This window comes from Oryctolagus cuniculus, chromosome 19 (genome assembly GCF_964237555.1).
Source record: "Oryctolagus cuniculus chromosome 19, mOryCun1.1, whole genome shotgun sequence".
Classification (NCBI taxonomy): domain Eukaryota; kingdom Metazoa; phylum Chordata; class Mammalia; order Lagomorpha; family Leporidae; genus Oryctolagus; species Oryctolagus cuniculus.
Window position 1 is genome coordinate 55,497,725 of NC_091450.1, and position 17,797 is coordinate 55,515,521.

Here is a 17,797-nt window from a genome sequence, read left to right on the forward strand (position 1 = left end):
AGAGCAAGGAAAGTCTCTTTAACAAATAGTGCTGGGTAAACTGGATCTCCACATGCAGGAGTATGAAGCAAGACCTCTACCTTACAGCTTACACACAAATCCACTCAACATGGATTAAAGATTTAAATCGACAACCCAATACCATCAATTTATTACCTGACATTCAGGAAAACCGGCAAGACACTATCATAGGCAAAAACTTCTTGGAAAAAACACCAGAGCACTGGCAATCAAAGACAGCATTTACAAATAGGATTACATAAAATTGAGAAGATTCTGCACTGTAACAAACACTCAACAAAGTGAAGAGCCAACCAACAGAATGGAAGAAATTGTTTGCAAACTATGCAATTGATAAAGGATTAATACTAGATATATAAAGAGCTCAAGGAACTCAACAACAAAACAATCTAGTTAAGAAATAAGTGAAGGAGATAAACAGACATTTTTCCAAAGAGGAAATCCAACAGACACATGCAAAAATGCTCAGGATCACTAACCTCAGGGAAATGCCACCCAAAACCACAGTTAAGTTCTCACCTCACCTCCATTAGAATGGTTTTCATATAGATATCAACAAACAACTAATTGCTGGTGAGGATGTGTGGAAAAAGGTACCCTAATCCACTGTTGGTGGGAATGTAAACTGATACAGCCACTGTGGAAGATGGTATGGACATTCTTCAGAAACCTGAATATAGATTTACAGTATGACCCAGCCATCTCATTATGGGGAATTTACCCAAGGGTAATGAAATCAGCCTATGAAAGACTGATATGTACCCCCATGTTTACTACAGGTGAATTCACAATGGCTAAGATGTGGAATCAACCCAGATGTGCTTTAACTGAAAAAAGATAATGAAATTTTTCAATATGTACACCACAGAATACTACACAGTCCTAAAGAAAAAAAAAGAAATCCTGTCATTTGAAGCAAAGTGGTTACAACCGGAAAACATTATACTTAGCAAAATAAGCCAGTCTCAAAAGGACAAATACAATATGTTCTCCGTAAATTTCTGTTAATAATTAATAGTGTATCTATAATGTAATCCACAGAAGTTAAACTGCCAATTTCTGATGTGATTACTTTGAACAGCCATTATCTCAACTGCTGAGGAACAGGTTTTCTTTTTTCATACTATGCCTTGAACTCTTTACTTACTATAGAGGTAATCATATGTGCATAAAGTTAATTGAAAATAGATCTTATGGGCCGGTGCCATGGCATAGCAGGTAAAGCTGCCACCTGCAGTGCCATCATCCCATACTGGGGCCGGTTCAAGTCCTGGCTGTTCCTCTTCTAATCCAGCTCTCTGCTATGGCCTGGGAAAGTTGTAGAAGATGGCCTGAGTCCTTGGGTGCCTGCACCTGTTGATCGACCCAGAAGAAGCTCCTGGTCCTGGCTCCAGATTGGCACAGCTCCAGCAGTTGCAGCAAACTGGAGAGTGAACCAGCGGAGGAAAGACTCTCTACCTCTCCTTCTCTCTCTGCGTAACCCTTTCATATAGACAAATACATAAATATTTAAAAAGAAAAGAAAATAGATCTTCACAAAAAATGAGAATGCGAATAGGAGAGGGAGGAGGAAGAAAGGTGGGAGTACTGATAGGGTAGAAAATAATCACTATGTTCATCAATTTATATTAATGAAATTTATGAAGTTTGGGGCCAGCACCGTGGCTCACTTGGTTAATCCTCTGCCTGGGACACCAGCATCCAATAGGAGCACCAGGTTCTAATCCTGGTTGCACCTCTTCCAGTTCAGCTCTATGCTGTGGCCCGAGAAGGCAATGGAGGATGGCCCAAGTGCTTGGGCTCCAGCACCCACATGGGAGACCAGGAAGGAGCACATGGCTCCTGGCTTCGGATCAGCACAGCACCTGTCAGTGCGGCCATTTGGGGAGTGAACCAATGGAAGGAAGACCTTTCTCTCTGTCTCTCTCTCTCTCTCTCTCTCACTGTCTATAGCTCTTTCAAATAAAAAAAATTTAAAAAAGAAATTTATGAAGTTTGTGTACCTTAGATAAAATGTTTTGAGCAAAATATTTATAATAACAGTAAAAAATGGTAATCTATAAAAATAAAAATGACATTGAAATGCTATGGTTTGAACAGCCTTTGTCTCAACTGTTGAGGAGCAGTTTTATTTATTTCTTACGATTTGCTGAGCTCTAATAAGTATATGCTTAATCTTATGCATTTAAAGTTAACTAAAAATAAATCTTACTAAACAAATAAGAAAGGGAATAGAGATAGAGGAGGAAGAAGGGTTAGAGTGCGGCTGGGAAAAAATACTATCTCTTTAAATTTGCATTTATGAAATGCACGAAATTTATATAACTTAAATTTTTAAAAAAGTGGAAAAAATCTCAAGAATAAAAGTTTGAACTAAATACAAAAGGCCCCACTATATAATATCTATAAGAAATTCACTTCACAAGGACACACATAGACTGAAAGTGGAGGGCAAAAAGAAAAAGATATTCCACAGAAACAGAAAATAAAAATGAGGAGAATTGGCTATCTTGATAACAAATAAAAAACTTGAAATCAAAAATTATAAAAAGAGATAAAAAGGACATTGCATTGATTAAATTTTATTCAGCAGAAGATATAACAATCATTAATATATAAGCAACCAACACAAGACCACCAAGATATACACAGAAAATAGCATTAGACCGAAAGGGAGAGACATTCCTATACAACAATAGGGAGTAAGTTGAACAATGCACTCTCATCAATGGACAGATCATCCAAATACAATATAAATAATGACACGTGTCAAAGCTAAAATATTACATCAAGTCAATGACTTGACAGAAATTTATAGGACATTTAACCTAAAAGCTACATTCTTCTCATCAGCACACTCAACTTTTTTTTGGATATATTATATATGGGTCCACGAATCAATCCTCAGCAAACCTGAAAAGACTGAAATCCTATCAGGTAACTAGAAATAAACTATAAGAATAAAAATTGAACACTCATAAATATTTGGAAATTTAACTAGATGCTACGGAATGATGAGTGATCACTGAAGAAATTAAAAAGCAAATAAAACCTATCTTGAAATAAATGAAAAGTAAAACAAAACATGTGAAACACTGTTGATTAAAGCAAAAACATTAAGTGGGAAGTTTATAGCATACAGCAGTCATATTTAAAATGAGAAATGCCTAAAATTCAAAATCAAGTTATATATCTCAAAAATTTAGATAAACAAGAAAAAACAAAACCCCAAACAAGCATGAGATGAGAAATAAAATGGATCAGAACATAAATAAATGAAATAAAAAATATACTTGATCAGCAAACCAAAACTTACCTTTTTAAGATGATAAAATAGATAATCTTCAGAGAGGATTCCATTTTAACAGAAGAGGAACATGAGGCTTGGAAACTCATCCTTCCACGAACAACTCCCCCAGCTACCAAACTCTTAACCACTGGGAAATGTGGTCTGTTCCTCAGTTTCATGGCAGAAGTTCAAGGACAGAAACAATCAAGAAAGAAAAGCAATGTAAGTGCCCCGAGGTGGAAGAGAACTTTGCACCGTCACGGAACTGAGAGGCCAGCATGGATGGGGCAGAAGAGGAAGCTGCATAAGGTCAGATTCAGAGAGGTCCCATGAGGACACTCCTGCTGGTGCCTTGGGACTCATTCTGCCCCATCAGCCTCACTTCTCTGCTCACAAGGACTCACTCCCTGATTATGCACCATAGGCAGCATCATGCTGTGTCACCAGGGGCAAGTCACTCAGCCTCTCTGAGCCCCAACTTCTGCATGTGAAAATGAGAATAACGTGTATGGAGCAAAAGCCCCACTGTGAAAAAGTGACTGCCTGTGACATTCACCAAGGGGGAACCCAGAGAGGTAGACCTGCCCTTCATTTCCAAAATGAATTCCAAGGCGACCATATTATGGAGAGGTGGGAGGGTTCACAAAGACAAATGACAAATCAGAGAAAACAGTGGCTGTAACTCAGTGAGAGAAAGCAGTGAAGTAACATGGTGATGAACAAAGCACTTCTGCCTCCAGGTGCTGTGTGGGTTGGCCGAGGACTCCTCACTCACCCAGCACAGCTGTGACCCCATGGCTGGTTAGTTAGCAATCACTATTTTCTCCTGTGCATGGTTCCAACTGTTCCCGCAGGGGCATGCCATCATGAGAAATGTCTCCTCACTGGGGTCTGTAAAGAACCCACTTTCCTAATCACCATAACCGCCACAAGATCAAGTGCGGCAGAGAAGCACCTGTGCCAGCCAGCACAGCCCAGGTGCCTATTGCACCTGCCCGCGTGCTGCACCGACACATGGGGCACTCAGCCTGTATCTCTGCTACTTTTTGCTCAGAGAAGGAACTGCAGGAACTGGCAAGAGTTGCCACATTCCTGCCCTCAGAGTCCCAACTCCAGATGGCCCAGTGGTGTTGGTGCCCAAGCAGAAAACCGGGCAACCCTGAAAGGTGAGGCTTGGGCCTGACAGAGACACACCTGCCCAGGTGCTCCAGGACCCTCCCCGTGCCCAGCACGCACTCACCGCTCATGTTCACCCACACTGTGTACCCCAGGAGTGGGAGTCTCTGCAGTTGCCATGGGGCCTGGGGGTCAAGTGCTACGGGGGAACCTCACGCCCAGCTCAGGCCAGTGGACACCTCCTCTCCAGCAGCCACAGCGATGTGCCTGGAGCTTGAAGAAAGTTTCAAAGAATCAGGAATGGGGTAGAGGAGCCGTGTCCCAGCCTGGCCGCACACATGCAAAGGTTCCCATGGGAGCACACACACACACACACACACACACACACACACACACCCAAGCCAAGCTGCAGCTCTCTCACAGACACGCTCCCGTGTGGGTTTGTCTCCAAAAAAGTGGCCAACCAAGGACTGTGGGCACTTACAGGCCGGACAGCCAGGAGCTGTAGTCTCTTGGTCCCTCCCTCCTCACCTGGGGGCCACTGGGACTTGCACGCTTAGCTCACCACCTGTGGGAGGCCGGCTCCTTGACAGGCCTGGCCCCCATGCCCAGTGACTGGAACCCTCCTGAGCTTCCCCAGGATGTCTGCATAGATCCCGCCTGGGGCCCGGCCCTATCCTTTCTGGAGCAATAGTAGACAAAACATGTCAGTTTCTTGAAAGAGGATGCTTGGCCTCTCCAGGTGAACAGTCCTGGCAACACTGTTTTGCAAAGCTGAAATACAAGTCTTACAAAATCCACTTTGGTAAAGAAACAAGTAAAGCAAGGGCCATGAAGGCTTTGTTCTACAAGACTCTGCAAAGCAAAAGCAAGGCTGCAGAAGCACTCAGAGTTGAGTTTCCCTGGTGAGCTCCCAAGCAGGATATAAGGAGAGGCAAAAAGCCCTTCTCACTCATGCTGCAAAGCCCTGGGAAACAGCAAATTCCATGTGCCTGTCTTCCTAACCCTTTGCCATTCATTCATTCATTCATTCATCCTTTTGTTGGGTATTCAACATTGATATGGGGGGGGGGGTCATTTGGCCCAGAAGTAAGATTTGTCTGGGGATGCTCCCAACCTAATGGGGGGTGCTTTGGTTCCAGTCCCAGCTCCCTTGTGGATTCCAGCAGCTTGCTTATGTGCACCCTGGGAGGCAGCAGTGCTTGGGTTCCTGCCATCACATGGGAAACTCTGAGTTCTGGCCTGCTGGGCCTGGTCCTGCTCCTGCTGTTGTGGACATTTTGGCAGTGAATATACAGAGAGTATTCTCTCTCTCTCTCTCTCTCTCTCTCTCTCTGTGTGTGTGTGTGTGTGTGTGTGCATGCGCGTCTGTGGATGATGCCTTTCAAATAAAATACAATTAAGGCAGTTTTTCAAATACACACATAGCGCTGAGTATTTTGGCTCAGCAGGTTCAGCAGCTGCTTGGGATGTGCATATCCCATAGTGGAGTGCCTAGTTGAGTCCTGGCCACTCCACTTCTGATCCAGGTTTCGTGCTAATATACCTGAGAGATGATATATGATGGCTCCAGTACTTGAGGACCAAGGTTCCTAGCTCCAGGCTTCTGGCTTCAGCCTGGCCCATCCGCAGCTGTTGCTGGCCTTTGGGGAGTGAATCAGCAGATGGAGGATCTGAAAGTATCTCTTTTTCACCCCCACTCCTCATTTTAAACAAATAAATGTTACAAAACATAGCAACCACACACACTGATCATCAACTCCTATAAAGCCAGTAGGAATTTGATGGACAAAGGTGTGCAGAGTAAACTTACTGGGGTCACAGGTGGCCTCCTCAGAGCCAGCCCTTGAGCTGAGACCTGGAGGATGGGGAGGAGTCACCACAATAGCAATCCCAAGCGAAATGAAGCCGGAGGAATGACTCTTCAAGGTCAACACTAGTTACTGCTGACCAGTAGGAACAGAGACTTAATTCACCACATTCTGTAAGAATCAAAGCACAAAGCACAATACCTAAATATTTTGAAAGTTTGTGTGTTGTGAAACAGAGGGACAAAGAGGGACTGCATTTTGTCAACCCAAGTTTTAGAACCAATTATATGGCCACCTTTCTGCATACTGTGCAGAAACAACAGTCCCTGCCCACTCAGAACTAAAAACACTCTAAGAATGTCATAGTTAAAATAATTCCAGCATTTCAACATCTAATCTGGAAGTAAAAATAACCTGTACTGAGGTATCCAGGACCTTAGTTTCCTAAGTGCAACAAATATCCTCAGCAATTGATACTTACTTCTTAAAATTCTAGAGCCATTCTCTGATCTAGTTGCCTCTGTTGAGCCCCACAGTCCCAATTAATGTAATAATATGACTGGGATACATGCATTTTTACATTCTGTGTTTCCTCATATAATTACATTCATAAAGATAATATAACAGAAGACATTCCTCAGGAATTTTCACAAAATTAGGGAAACACTGGGTATCACAGAGGAGAATCAGAGTTCAGTGGGCAATGACACACACACAACTGTCTACTTGGGTTTCCCAGTCAATGCTATCACTGCTGTGCTGGAGAACCTTCAAGGCACACTGAGATAAACCATCTTAGCAAATCAGGAAAAACAGGAGTCAAAGCCTGCGAGCAGAAACTTCCTTTCTGGATGACCAGATCCATTTCTCAGTTCCTATCCACTAAGTACAACTATAAATCCAGAAAATAATAGCAAAAATCCTGGAAATTAACACAGTGGCTGGACGTCTTCATCGTCCACCTGGTGGTTCACCCATCCTGGCATCAGCATTCAGCCAGGTAGGCTCATTCCTTCTGGAACTATGTGTGATACCTCTGAGCACATATACATTTTAAAGTACACTTATAGCATACAACATACAATTTATGGTATGTAACAAAAATAATTTATAATATAAAATACACTATTTAATTTGTAGCATACAATGTAATACACAATTTATTCTTCCTTCCATCTGGCTCCTGAAGGCCTGAGTGTCCCTGACCCATGTTCGGGGCCATCACACGATATGCACAAAGAGTTCAAAAAGACTCACCAGGCGAGGATGGATGAACCTGAGTCAAAGACCCGGTGAATCCACTACCACTCCTCAGACACCAGCGGCCCAGCCTTCCTGCAGGTGTTGCTCATCATGGAGCTCACCTCCTTGTTCCAAGTCCAGCACCGGGGCTTTACACAGCATCCGAGGAAATGCCACAACGCTGGACACCAAGAAGCTAAAGGGAAATAGTGGGACTGAGCAACACTTTTATAAAACTGGTATTCAATGGCAAACTTCAGTTCTGATGGAAATACTTTCTGGTGCCAACCAATCAGAAAACAAAGACCCAGACTGTGTAGGCTGGCACAGGGAGCATGGCTTCAGGCAGCTCCTGATCTGGAGCTGTCAAAAGTAGGCAGCAAGGTGAGGTGAGCTCAGGGCAGTGGGGCTACAGGTCTTTCGTTTGTTTCACTTTGTTCTTTGAAATTATACTGCGATTCATTTTAAAATTTGACAGAGTATTTTTCATTAGGTACCTCTCTAATAAATAAAAATAAATAACATTCTATTTATATACATATAGTATATGTTTTTTTTAACATTTGGAAATTGCCAGGAACCACATGAGATACCAAAACACAATGGTGACCAAGACACAAATTTGCCAAGTTCTCTGTCTGTTGTACTCTATTTTACTCTATCCACCCCCAAACCCTTAAGGAGAAAGAGTCTCCAGTTGATATTTAAAAAATCAGATGAAATTAAACATCAGGAGAAGCCCGCAAATGAGAATACAAAGTGCTGGGGAAAGTATGGTTGAGAGGCCGAGACCACCCTCCTTCAGGAAGCTGTGGAGCAACCTGCAGCACCTTACTCTGTAACAGAGCGCTGGGGCTCAAGGTGCATAAGTGCCCTCTGCTAGTCACCTGGCCAGTACACAAGTACAAGCATGGCATATTCTACGAGATGACCCAACCAGAGCATGGGAGAAGTGTGTATGTCCCTGCCTCCCTCTCAGTAACTCTGCCTTTCGAATTAAAAAAAAAAATACTATGTATTGGGTATGTGGCTGCACACGAGGGTACTTCAAAAGGTTCATGAGAAATGGAATTAAAATAGCTTGCAGGAGCAGGCATTTGGTTTGGCAGTTAAGATGCCAGTTGGGAAGCACATGTCCCACACCAAAGTGTCTGGGTTCAGCTCCCAGGTCCGTCTTCTCAATCCAGCTTCCTGCTATTGTGCACACTATGGTGCAGTGGGTTTTATACTCTCCCTCTCTCTCAAATAAACAAAATATTTAAAAATGCTTCAAGATCCTGCACAAGTTCCACAAACTTGTTAGAGATCTGCACATGCTGAAACTTTAAGTACAAAACCATGTCCATTAATCTGCATGAACAGCAAATGCCTCCCAGTGTGTTCCCTCCAGGGACCAGGGGAGGAAGTTGGGACTGGGGTCTGAGCAGGACTTCTACATCATCAATAATGTTTTACTGCCTTTAAAATGTTGAAACCAATGTGGCATGTCAGTCTTCTTTCTCCACTTCTCCACGGTGAGTGCTGGGGTGGGCATTTTATCAGATTCTGCACTCCTATTTTGTTTTGTTGTGTTTTGTTTTGTTTTTGGTCAATATTGAGCAGAAGAATTCTTGTTACTTGACTGTGTCCCTAGACATGCTTCCCCCATCTTCATGTCAGTGTATGGTCTCCAAGGACTGAAGTTATTCCCTAACGCCTCTGAACATGCCAGGGGCATGCACCAGGACTGCGCATGCAAGGAGGGAGGGTGGAGGGTGGAAACCCAGAGACCTCTACAAGCTTTGTTCTCGAGGGGCTTCTTTGGGCTTGCTCTAGCTATGGACAAGGACACGTGGCCCACACCCTCCTGGGGTGAGTGTGGGAACACTGGGCTTGTTGGGGTTGAGGGGTTTAACAAAGATTCCTGTGCCCTTTCCCAACCTTACACCCTGTGTGAGTACCCTGGATCCTCCATGGGTGCAGAGCTGCCTGGCTAAACTCCAGGCAGTGGATGACAACTTAAACTGCCCTTGATGTGTGTTTCTCTGGGGACTGAAATCACCGTTATAAACTTGCTGCATTTAAAGGCTTAACTTCTGGAAATGGCACAACAGAATTTTACAACGGCAGGATTTTCAAGAATGGAATCCAGGGTGGCCACTGGAAAGGGAACAGAATATTTTGCAAACTCTTCCACCCAAGTTTCTTCTTCTTCTTCTTCTTCTTTTTTTTTTTTTTTTTTGACAGGCGGAGTGGACAGTGAGAGAAAGACAGAGAGAAAGGTCTTCCTTTGCCGTTGGTTCACCCTCCAATGGCTGCCGTGGCTGGCGTGCTGCGGTCAGCGCACTGCGCTGATCCGATGACAGGAGCCAGGTTCTTATCCTGGTTTCCCATGGGGTGCAGGGCCCAAGCACTTGGGCCATCCTCCACTGCACTCCCTGGCCACAGCAGTAAGCTGGCCTGGAAGAGGGGTGACCGGGACAGAATCCTGTGCCCCGACTGGGACTAGAACCCAGTGTGCCAGTGCCGCAAGGCAGAGGATTAGCCTAGTGAGCCGCGGTACCGGCCCCAAATTTCTTCTTCTGTGTATATTTCAACTCCCCTACAATTGAGTTACATTTCCATCAAGATTTCACATTTCTGAGTATTCCACCTGCAGGGCACCCCTCATGAAAGGAAGAATGAATTCATTAGCCCAGCTCTTGTCTCTGGGCTGGCAGCAATCACACTCACTAAGAGGCTCGCGTGTCTCACATGGATTTACCTGAGGTTTATCCTGGCATTTGGAGAATTATTTAAAATGCTAAAAAGGGTGATGTAGAAACAGGATTATTGAGGTGAAGAGGAGAGGAAGGGAAGTTGTCACAGGACCATGACTTCCCAATTGAATACTTCCTTTCTCAGGTCTGTGTTAATTGTAAAGAAGTATACTGCCTACCACACACACACACACACACACACACCCCTCCAGCCCCAGTGCAGAGAGAAGTATACTGTCTAACACACACACACACACACACCCCTCAAGCCCCAGGACAGAGAGGAACTTGACCTCTATGCTAGAGGTTGATATTTTAGAGTGACCCTGTACTCTCCTGCCATAAACTCACATGATCTGCTGACTGTCATTAACGATGGCCAGAAACTTCATGCATTGCTCAAAAGTTATTGCCTAACAACCGAGGGCAACACAAGCATGGTGCTAAGCAGCATTGTTCATGTGTCACCTCAATTAATACTCACAATAGCTTCTCAAAACAAAATCCTCAGGAAGCAAGGTCAGCATCACCCAGGAAAATGCTAGAATCACAAATGCTTGTACTGCTGCTACTTGAGACATGCCAACATGCGGAGCCCAGTCTCTGATGTAACAAGCTCTCCCCAAAAATCTGATGTGTGCCAAAGTTGGGGAATGATCACTGAGAGAGTGGGGGCTGTTATAATTTCACAATGAACACCTCAGGCACAGAAAGGTAAATTGATCGTTCAAGGCACAGAGAAAGCAGAAGACACCATATTTGAAACCAGACAGGCTAACTCCAGAGCCCAGTCCCTCAATCACAGTGCTACAATGCTCGTTATCCGAGGAATGAAGTATGGATTGAATCAGTGAGCATCAGACAAAAATATGCCAAATGAGTCTGCAGTGATAACTCTAAATCTCAACAGCTGAGCCAGTGATGGGCCACAAGAACAATGAGACTTCTAAGAAACATCAAATTGACTCTACATCCACCAAGTTGGTAGCAGTCAAATAAATTACGAGCTGTCCATTTGATGGAATACAATTCAGCTCTAAGTGTGATGGTTGCCAAGACGTCCCATGGCCCATAAAAATACTTAGTGTATAAGGAGGCAGGAAATACTAAGTCTGAGACCAGAAGCACCAGTACGGGCAGTTTTTCCCCAACAGTCGCAAGTGGCTGAGGACTTGGGAAACTGGGGGATTTAACAACCTGTGGGTGTGAATGGAAATTGGCAGTTATTCTGCACCAAAACTGGGTCATAGATATTTAAATTTTAAAACTTGCATGACTTATGACCCCAAACCCCCACTTCTTAGAAGGAATCACATGTGCATAGTCAAGCTGGATTATTATCACTGCAGATCAACACTTCTAAGGGGGAAAATCTGACAAAACGAAACTGCAATCATTACGTGGATTGGATAAATAAATCAGATTTCTTCCATATTGAAGAATGTGATCTGTACATTATAAGGAACCTAGATATCCCTGAGATACAGAGAGAGAAAGAGAGAGAGAGAGAGAGGGAGAGAAAGAGAGAGAGAGAGAGAGATTCTCTATACCATTTGTAAGTTTCTTGAATACACTGTTAGGAATAAAGCATAAAATTAATTATCTTAAAAGCAAAAGGATTTGAGATAAAGGGAGAGGAAAGCAGAGTGAAATTAAATACAACAGAAATCCCAAATGCACACACATCACATTATCTATTTTCAGTGCATATTTTCATCAACAAACATCTAAACAAGCGACCACTAAACTGCGATCTCACTTTAGGAGATAAACAAAGAGCTCTCTCTTACTGGCAAAGAGTATGCAGTGGGGCCTCTGGCTTCTCGGTCTGCCCGTAGCAGCTAACCTTGTCCTCGAGGATGTAGGAGAACTTCTCCAACATGGAAGACATGGCAGTGGTTAGGATGCTGAGACCGCCCCTCACTCTCACCTCCAGGCTGTAGTCTGAATCACTGTAGGAGACTGAAATGAGTCATTAGGGAAACTCTTTGGAGGTGTGAACTTTGTGCTTATAGCAAATTGCAGCATGGTCCAGCCACACCTCTAGTGCTCAGTGGCCACATCTTATACAGTACAGGTCTCTACAGTCAAGATGATCTCTCAGCAGCTAGGTCCAATCAGTCTTTTTGGGATTTATAGTTCTGAAGCATTTATCCTGCTGAGTGTCACCTTCCTTATCCTGGCCATACTCGCTTCCATCACTTTCCAAAACATCTCTGCTTCTTGCCCTTCTCTTACATCCCTGATGACTTCTTATGGAAGCCTCTTCATTCACTCACCTCCCACACCATTAGCACTCCTCCCGGGTTCTGTGTTACAGCCACTGTTCCTCTCTCAGTTTATCATTTTCTTGGATATTTTAGCCATTTTTAGAGTTAAACTAGAGATGATGATGGCTCCTAAATCCTATATCTAGCCCTAATCATTCCCATATCAAAATAACTGGACATTCATTGGACCTCACCAACCAATTCAACTCAACAAACTCTAAAACTGACCTTACCATTTACCAACTCAAAACGCAGTGCATGATACTTGTCTACCAGCCACCCAGAATCTACAGGAATGGGTCCCACCAAGCAGAGGCTGGAGAATTTACCTGTCACAACTTGGGGGTGAGGTACAACCAAAACTTAGTCTATAAACACCAGAGAGGATGCTAAAGTCTTTAATGCATAAAACAACTCCCCACGGCTATGAATTACCCAAATGTCAAGAGACCCACTGCTGAAAATCAGCTTTTTTTCGTCCTTTCTATTTATTTACTTTTAATATAAATTTTAAAAATAAAACCTTAGGAATACAGTGAATCTTCCCACCATACCCATCCTCCCACCTATACTCCCACACCGCTTCTTCCTCCCTCTCCCCTTCCCAGTCCCATTCTCCATTAAAATTCATTTTCAATTAACATTATACACAGATGACAAATTCTATATTAAGTAAAGATTTCAGCAAGTTGAACACACACGTGCTCACACACACATACACACACACACACAGTTTGAGAACTAGTTTTTCGGCTGGCGCCGTGACTCACTAGGCTAATCCTCCACCTTGCGGCACTGGCACACCAGGTTCTAGTCCCGGTCGGGGCACCAGATTCTGTCCAGGTTGCCCCTTTTCCAGGCCAGCTGTCTGCTGTGGCCAGGGAGAGCAGTGGAGGATGGCCCAAGTCCTTGGGCCCTGCACCCCATGGGAGACCAGGATAAGTACCTGGATCCTGCCTTCGGATCAGCACAGTGCGCCGGCCGCAGCACGCTGGCTGCAGTGGCCATTGGAGGGTGAACCAACGGCAAAGGAAGACATTTCTCTCTGCACACATACCTTACACTGCTGCACAATCCAGAGCAGAGGCTGTGAGTAAAGGCCTCTTCTCATGGATGTGGCCAAGGCTACATCTGGCCAGGCACAGCAAACCCCCAAAACAGTACTGGAACCGTGGGAAAAGTTCTTCCTCTCCCAACCACCCACCACACTCTCCAGGACTCCTGCCACACTCCCCCTCCCTTTCCTTTCTGCAACACGCCTTTCTTAGCTTCGTTTCACGCCTCCCCACATTCATACCACCTTTTCATTCTCTCCCATTCCTCTCTGCTCCCGCTTCTCCCTTGACACTCTTCCTCCTCCTACTATCCCCTTAACCCCCTTGCATGCACACCCCAGCCCCCACCCACACCATGACAGAAAGGCCAACATGCCAAACTCAATGCAGAAAGAGCGTTTCTGTTCTTCTTGAACAGGAACTCAGTAAGAGGCATACTCTTCTGGAAGGAGCCGAAGAAGAGAACCGAGCCTAGTAATTTCCAGAAGCCCAAGGTAACTGATGTGGCCGCCTCGGGTCCGGCCTCTCCAGATCCAGGCCTGACCCTGGGGCTGCTGGGTCTCCCTCATGCTCCGCCAGCAGGGTCGAGGACGGCTCTTCGTTGCTTGAAAAGGCTCTCGGGTTGAGCCAATGCACTGCAGACTCCCACCTGAGCACATTGGGTCAAAAGGGGCCACGCATGTACATGCACTTCCAAGGAACAGTGCTGGGCGCAGGTGCAATCCCCATGGGCGGCTGCCATGGCACCAGGGGATGCATTGGCACATCCAGGGTCCAACGCAGCAGGGCCACTTCCAGCCCCTCTGCTCCAGACTGTGACCCAGGGAGGCTGTGGCTGATGACCCAGGTAGTCTGGACCCTACCTCCAGGCCTTGTGGGAGTCCTGAATGGAGCTCCTGCCTCCTGGATTCTGCCTGGCCCAGCCCTGGCCATCAAAGCCATGTGGGGAGAGAAGCAGTGCAGGGGGCATCGCAAACAATATTTCTCTCTCTTAGTGATCATCCATATAGGGGTTCACTCCACAGATGACTACAAAGGCTGGCACTGGGACAGACCAAAGCAGAAGCCAGGGACATTTTATCTGGTGCTCCATTCTGGGTTCAGGGGCGTAAGTCCTTGGGCCTTCTCCCTCTGCTTTCCCAAGCTGCTTAGCAGACAGCTGGATCCCACAGGGAAGGGCCTCTAGGAGAGGCAGGCACTGCGGGGTCAGGTGAAGCCACTGACCACAGTGCTGGCATCCCATATGGGCACTGGTTTGAGTCCCAGCTGCTCCAGTTCCAATGCAGCTCTCTGCTGTGGTCTGGGAATGCAGTAGAAGTCCTTGTGCCTCTGCACCCATGCAGGAGACCCCAGCGATTCTCCTGGCCCCTGGCTCCTGGCTCTGGATCCCCTCAGCTCTATCCATTGTAGCCAATTATGGAGTGGACCAGCACATGGAAGACACCTATCTCTCTCTCTCTCTCTCTCTCTCTCTAACTCTTAATTTCAAGTAAAAATACCTTAAAAAAAGCAAAATTCTTTTAAAAAAGGAAAATATAGCTCTAAATAAAATACTACATCAAGGCCAACTAGTAGAGTTTATCTAGAATTTGATACTATATGCACTACATGCCCTACTAACAAAGAATCTGAAAAAGAGTTTAACTGGGTCTTAGAAAAGGTTTTGGTACCCATTCATTCTCTTCTTCCTTACAAACATTCTGTGTGGTATGATTTCTGAATTATACATGAGGAAATCTTTGGAATTTATTTATTCAGACACTTACCCATTCGCACAAGGACTTGAAACACCCACGATCTACATGGTTCTCCACGGAACACAGGTCTGCTTCCCAATCTCCAATCTCCATAACTAGCCTTGCATTTAAAGTATGGATCATGTTTGAAATAGGACAAATCCTGTGTTCCACGAAGCAAGATAGAATATAAAGGTAGCATCTGAGGTCACTGTTGACATTTTCTACGTGCATGTTATCCTGTTGGTACTTTTTCTCTCATTTCTCAATGTTAGATACAAATGGGGATGGAGAAAGTTCAACTACCCCTATGTGCAGATGACATGATTCTATACATAGGAGATCCAAAAGATTCCACTAAGAGACTCTCAAAACTCATAGTAGAGTTTGGTAACGTGGCAGGATAGAAAATCAACAGCCTTTTTATACACCAACAATGTCATGGCTGAGAAAGAACCTCTATGACCAAACCTGTTCAAGTAGCTACCAAGAAAATAAAGGACCTTGGAATAAATTTAACCAAGGAGGTCCAATATCTGAGAATCACAAAAGATTAAACAAAAGAATAGAAGAAAACAAAAAAATTGAGATGCTTCTGCACTACAAAAGAAACACTCAGCAAAATGAAAAAGCAAATAACAGAATGGGCAGAATTATCTTCAAAGTATGCAACTTATAATGGATTAAGTACCAGAAACTTTCAAGAAACTCAACAACAGCAAAACAAACCACCCATCAAGAAATAAGCAAGGGACTTCAACAGACATATTTCAAGAAAGGAAATCTAAATGGCCAACAAACACATGCAAAAATGCTCAGGATCACTAGCCATCAGGGAAATGCAAATCAATACTACAATGGCCTTCAGGATGTGGGGGAAAGACACCCTAATCCACTGCTGGTAGGAATGTAAACTGCTATAGCCACTGTGGAAGACAGTATGGAGATACCTCAGAAATCTGAAGATAGATGTACCATATGAGCCAGCCACTCCAGCCCTGGGAATATACAAAAGGGAAATGAAATCAACATACAAACAGTGATCTCTGCCCTCATATTTACTACAGCTAATTACAAGAGCAAAGATAGGCAAGCAACCAAAATGCACATCACCTGAAGACTGAATAATGACATTATGGGCTATGTACACCATATATGCATGTACAGACAGCACAGCCTGGCCATTCTGCATCCTGCTGCAATGAGCATAGGCCTGTGAAAACCTCTGCCTACATAATGATTCGTTTCCTTCAATATGTTACCAGTACTGTGTACATCCATATAGTTTTCCATGTTGACAGGACTTGCTTCACATGACAAACTGTATTGCTATACATGTATATATTAAGGAATACAGATACCAGATCAATAAACCCAATTTTACCTTCAAACACTAGAACAGAAAAGTAAATCTTAAGAAACTGGAAGGAGGAAAAATACACAAACTGAAATAAATCCAACAGAATAGAAAATATCACAACAGAAATTCAGTGAGACCAAAATACTATTCTTGAACACTCAATGACATGGACAAAATGTTTATCCGCAGGAAACAAGGGAGAAAAGGGAACAGACTCAAGTGACTTCACAACAGAAACGACAGAGAGGACACGATTACCTACCTTACCAAAATAATAATCAGAAAACACTATGGAAAAGCCAAGGCACAAGGATTTGGTCAATGTTGATACAGTGTGGACTGATTGTCAGAAAGACACAAACCACTAAAACTGAATACAGTAAAACAAGAAACCCTAAATACACTTATACTTTGAAAAGAGACTGCAGTAGCAGGGAAACAAAAATAAACAAACAAAAAACATGAAGAAAAGTCCAGGACCAAATGGCTCTACTGGTGAGAACTCCCATTTAAAAGATAATTATAATCTGTTCTTTTCACACCCTTCCAAAAAGGAGATGAAGAGGAAAATCCTTCCATTTTATTCCATCAGACCAGCATTATCTCAACATCCAAAACAAGCACACATCACAAAGAAAATGGCACACAAATATCCGTCATGAATGTGTCACATGCCTCAACAAAATATTACCAAATGCCATCTGGAAGCACGACCAAAACTTAGCACACTGTGTGCAACTGAGAGTTACTCTGGGAATGCAAGGACGGCTACCATACATAAGCAATTTATCCCAGAACAGAACAAACATGGGAAAAACCCACAGCGTATCCCGATAAACACAGAAAACCTATTTCACAAAACCTTCATTACTTTTGCGGTATTAAAAACAAATCATCAAATTAGGAACGCAAGGTACACCTCGGCCTGACAAGGCTCTTTCATGAAAAACCCACAGAGCGCTAATATCACACCCAATGCCAGGAACCCGAAACTGTCCTCCTAGACCAGGACACAGACACGCACTTTCACTCTCCTTCCTCCCGACAACAGTCTCAGAGATCTAGAGCAGGGTGGCTGGGCCCTCAAAAAGCAAACAGACGGGAACATGGGGCAGTTCCAGGAGATGGTGCCACCTCTGCTCTCGCACAGCTGCTCGCA

The 17,797-nt window shown here is 44.1% G+C and overlaps 1 protein-coding gene across 1 annotated transcript in view; it reads right to left on the reverse strand.

Annotated features, from left to right (window-relative positions):
• The window catches only part of LOC138846894 (glutamate receptor ionotropic, NMDA 2A-like), a 171,441-nt gene that overhangs the window by 136,437 nt on the left and 17,207 nt on the right, over window positions 1–17,797 (reverse strand). The window contains exons 5-8 of the mRNA XM_070063914.1: window positions 7,495–7,675; window positions 6,240–6,408; window positions 4,551–4,699; window positions 3,338–3,472 (exon numbers count right to left, since the gene is read on the reverse strand). Coding sequence (XP_069920015.1) covers window positions 7,539–7,675 — 137 coding nt within the window. The 3' untranslated portion in view covers window positions 3,338–3,472; window positions 4,551–4,699; window positions 6,240–6,408; window positions 7,495–7,538. The remainder of the gene's footprint in view (window positions 1–3,337; window positions 3,473–4,550; window positions 4,700–6,239; window positions 6,409–7,494; window positions 7,676–17,797) is intronic.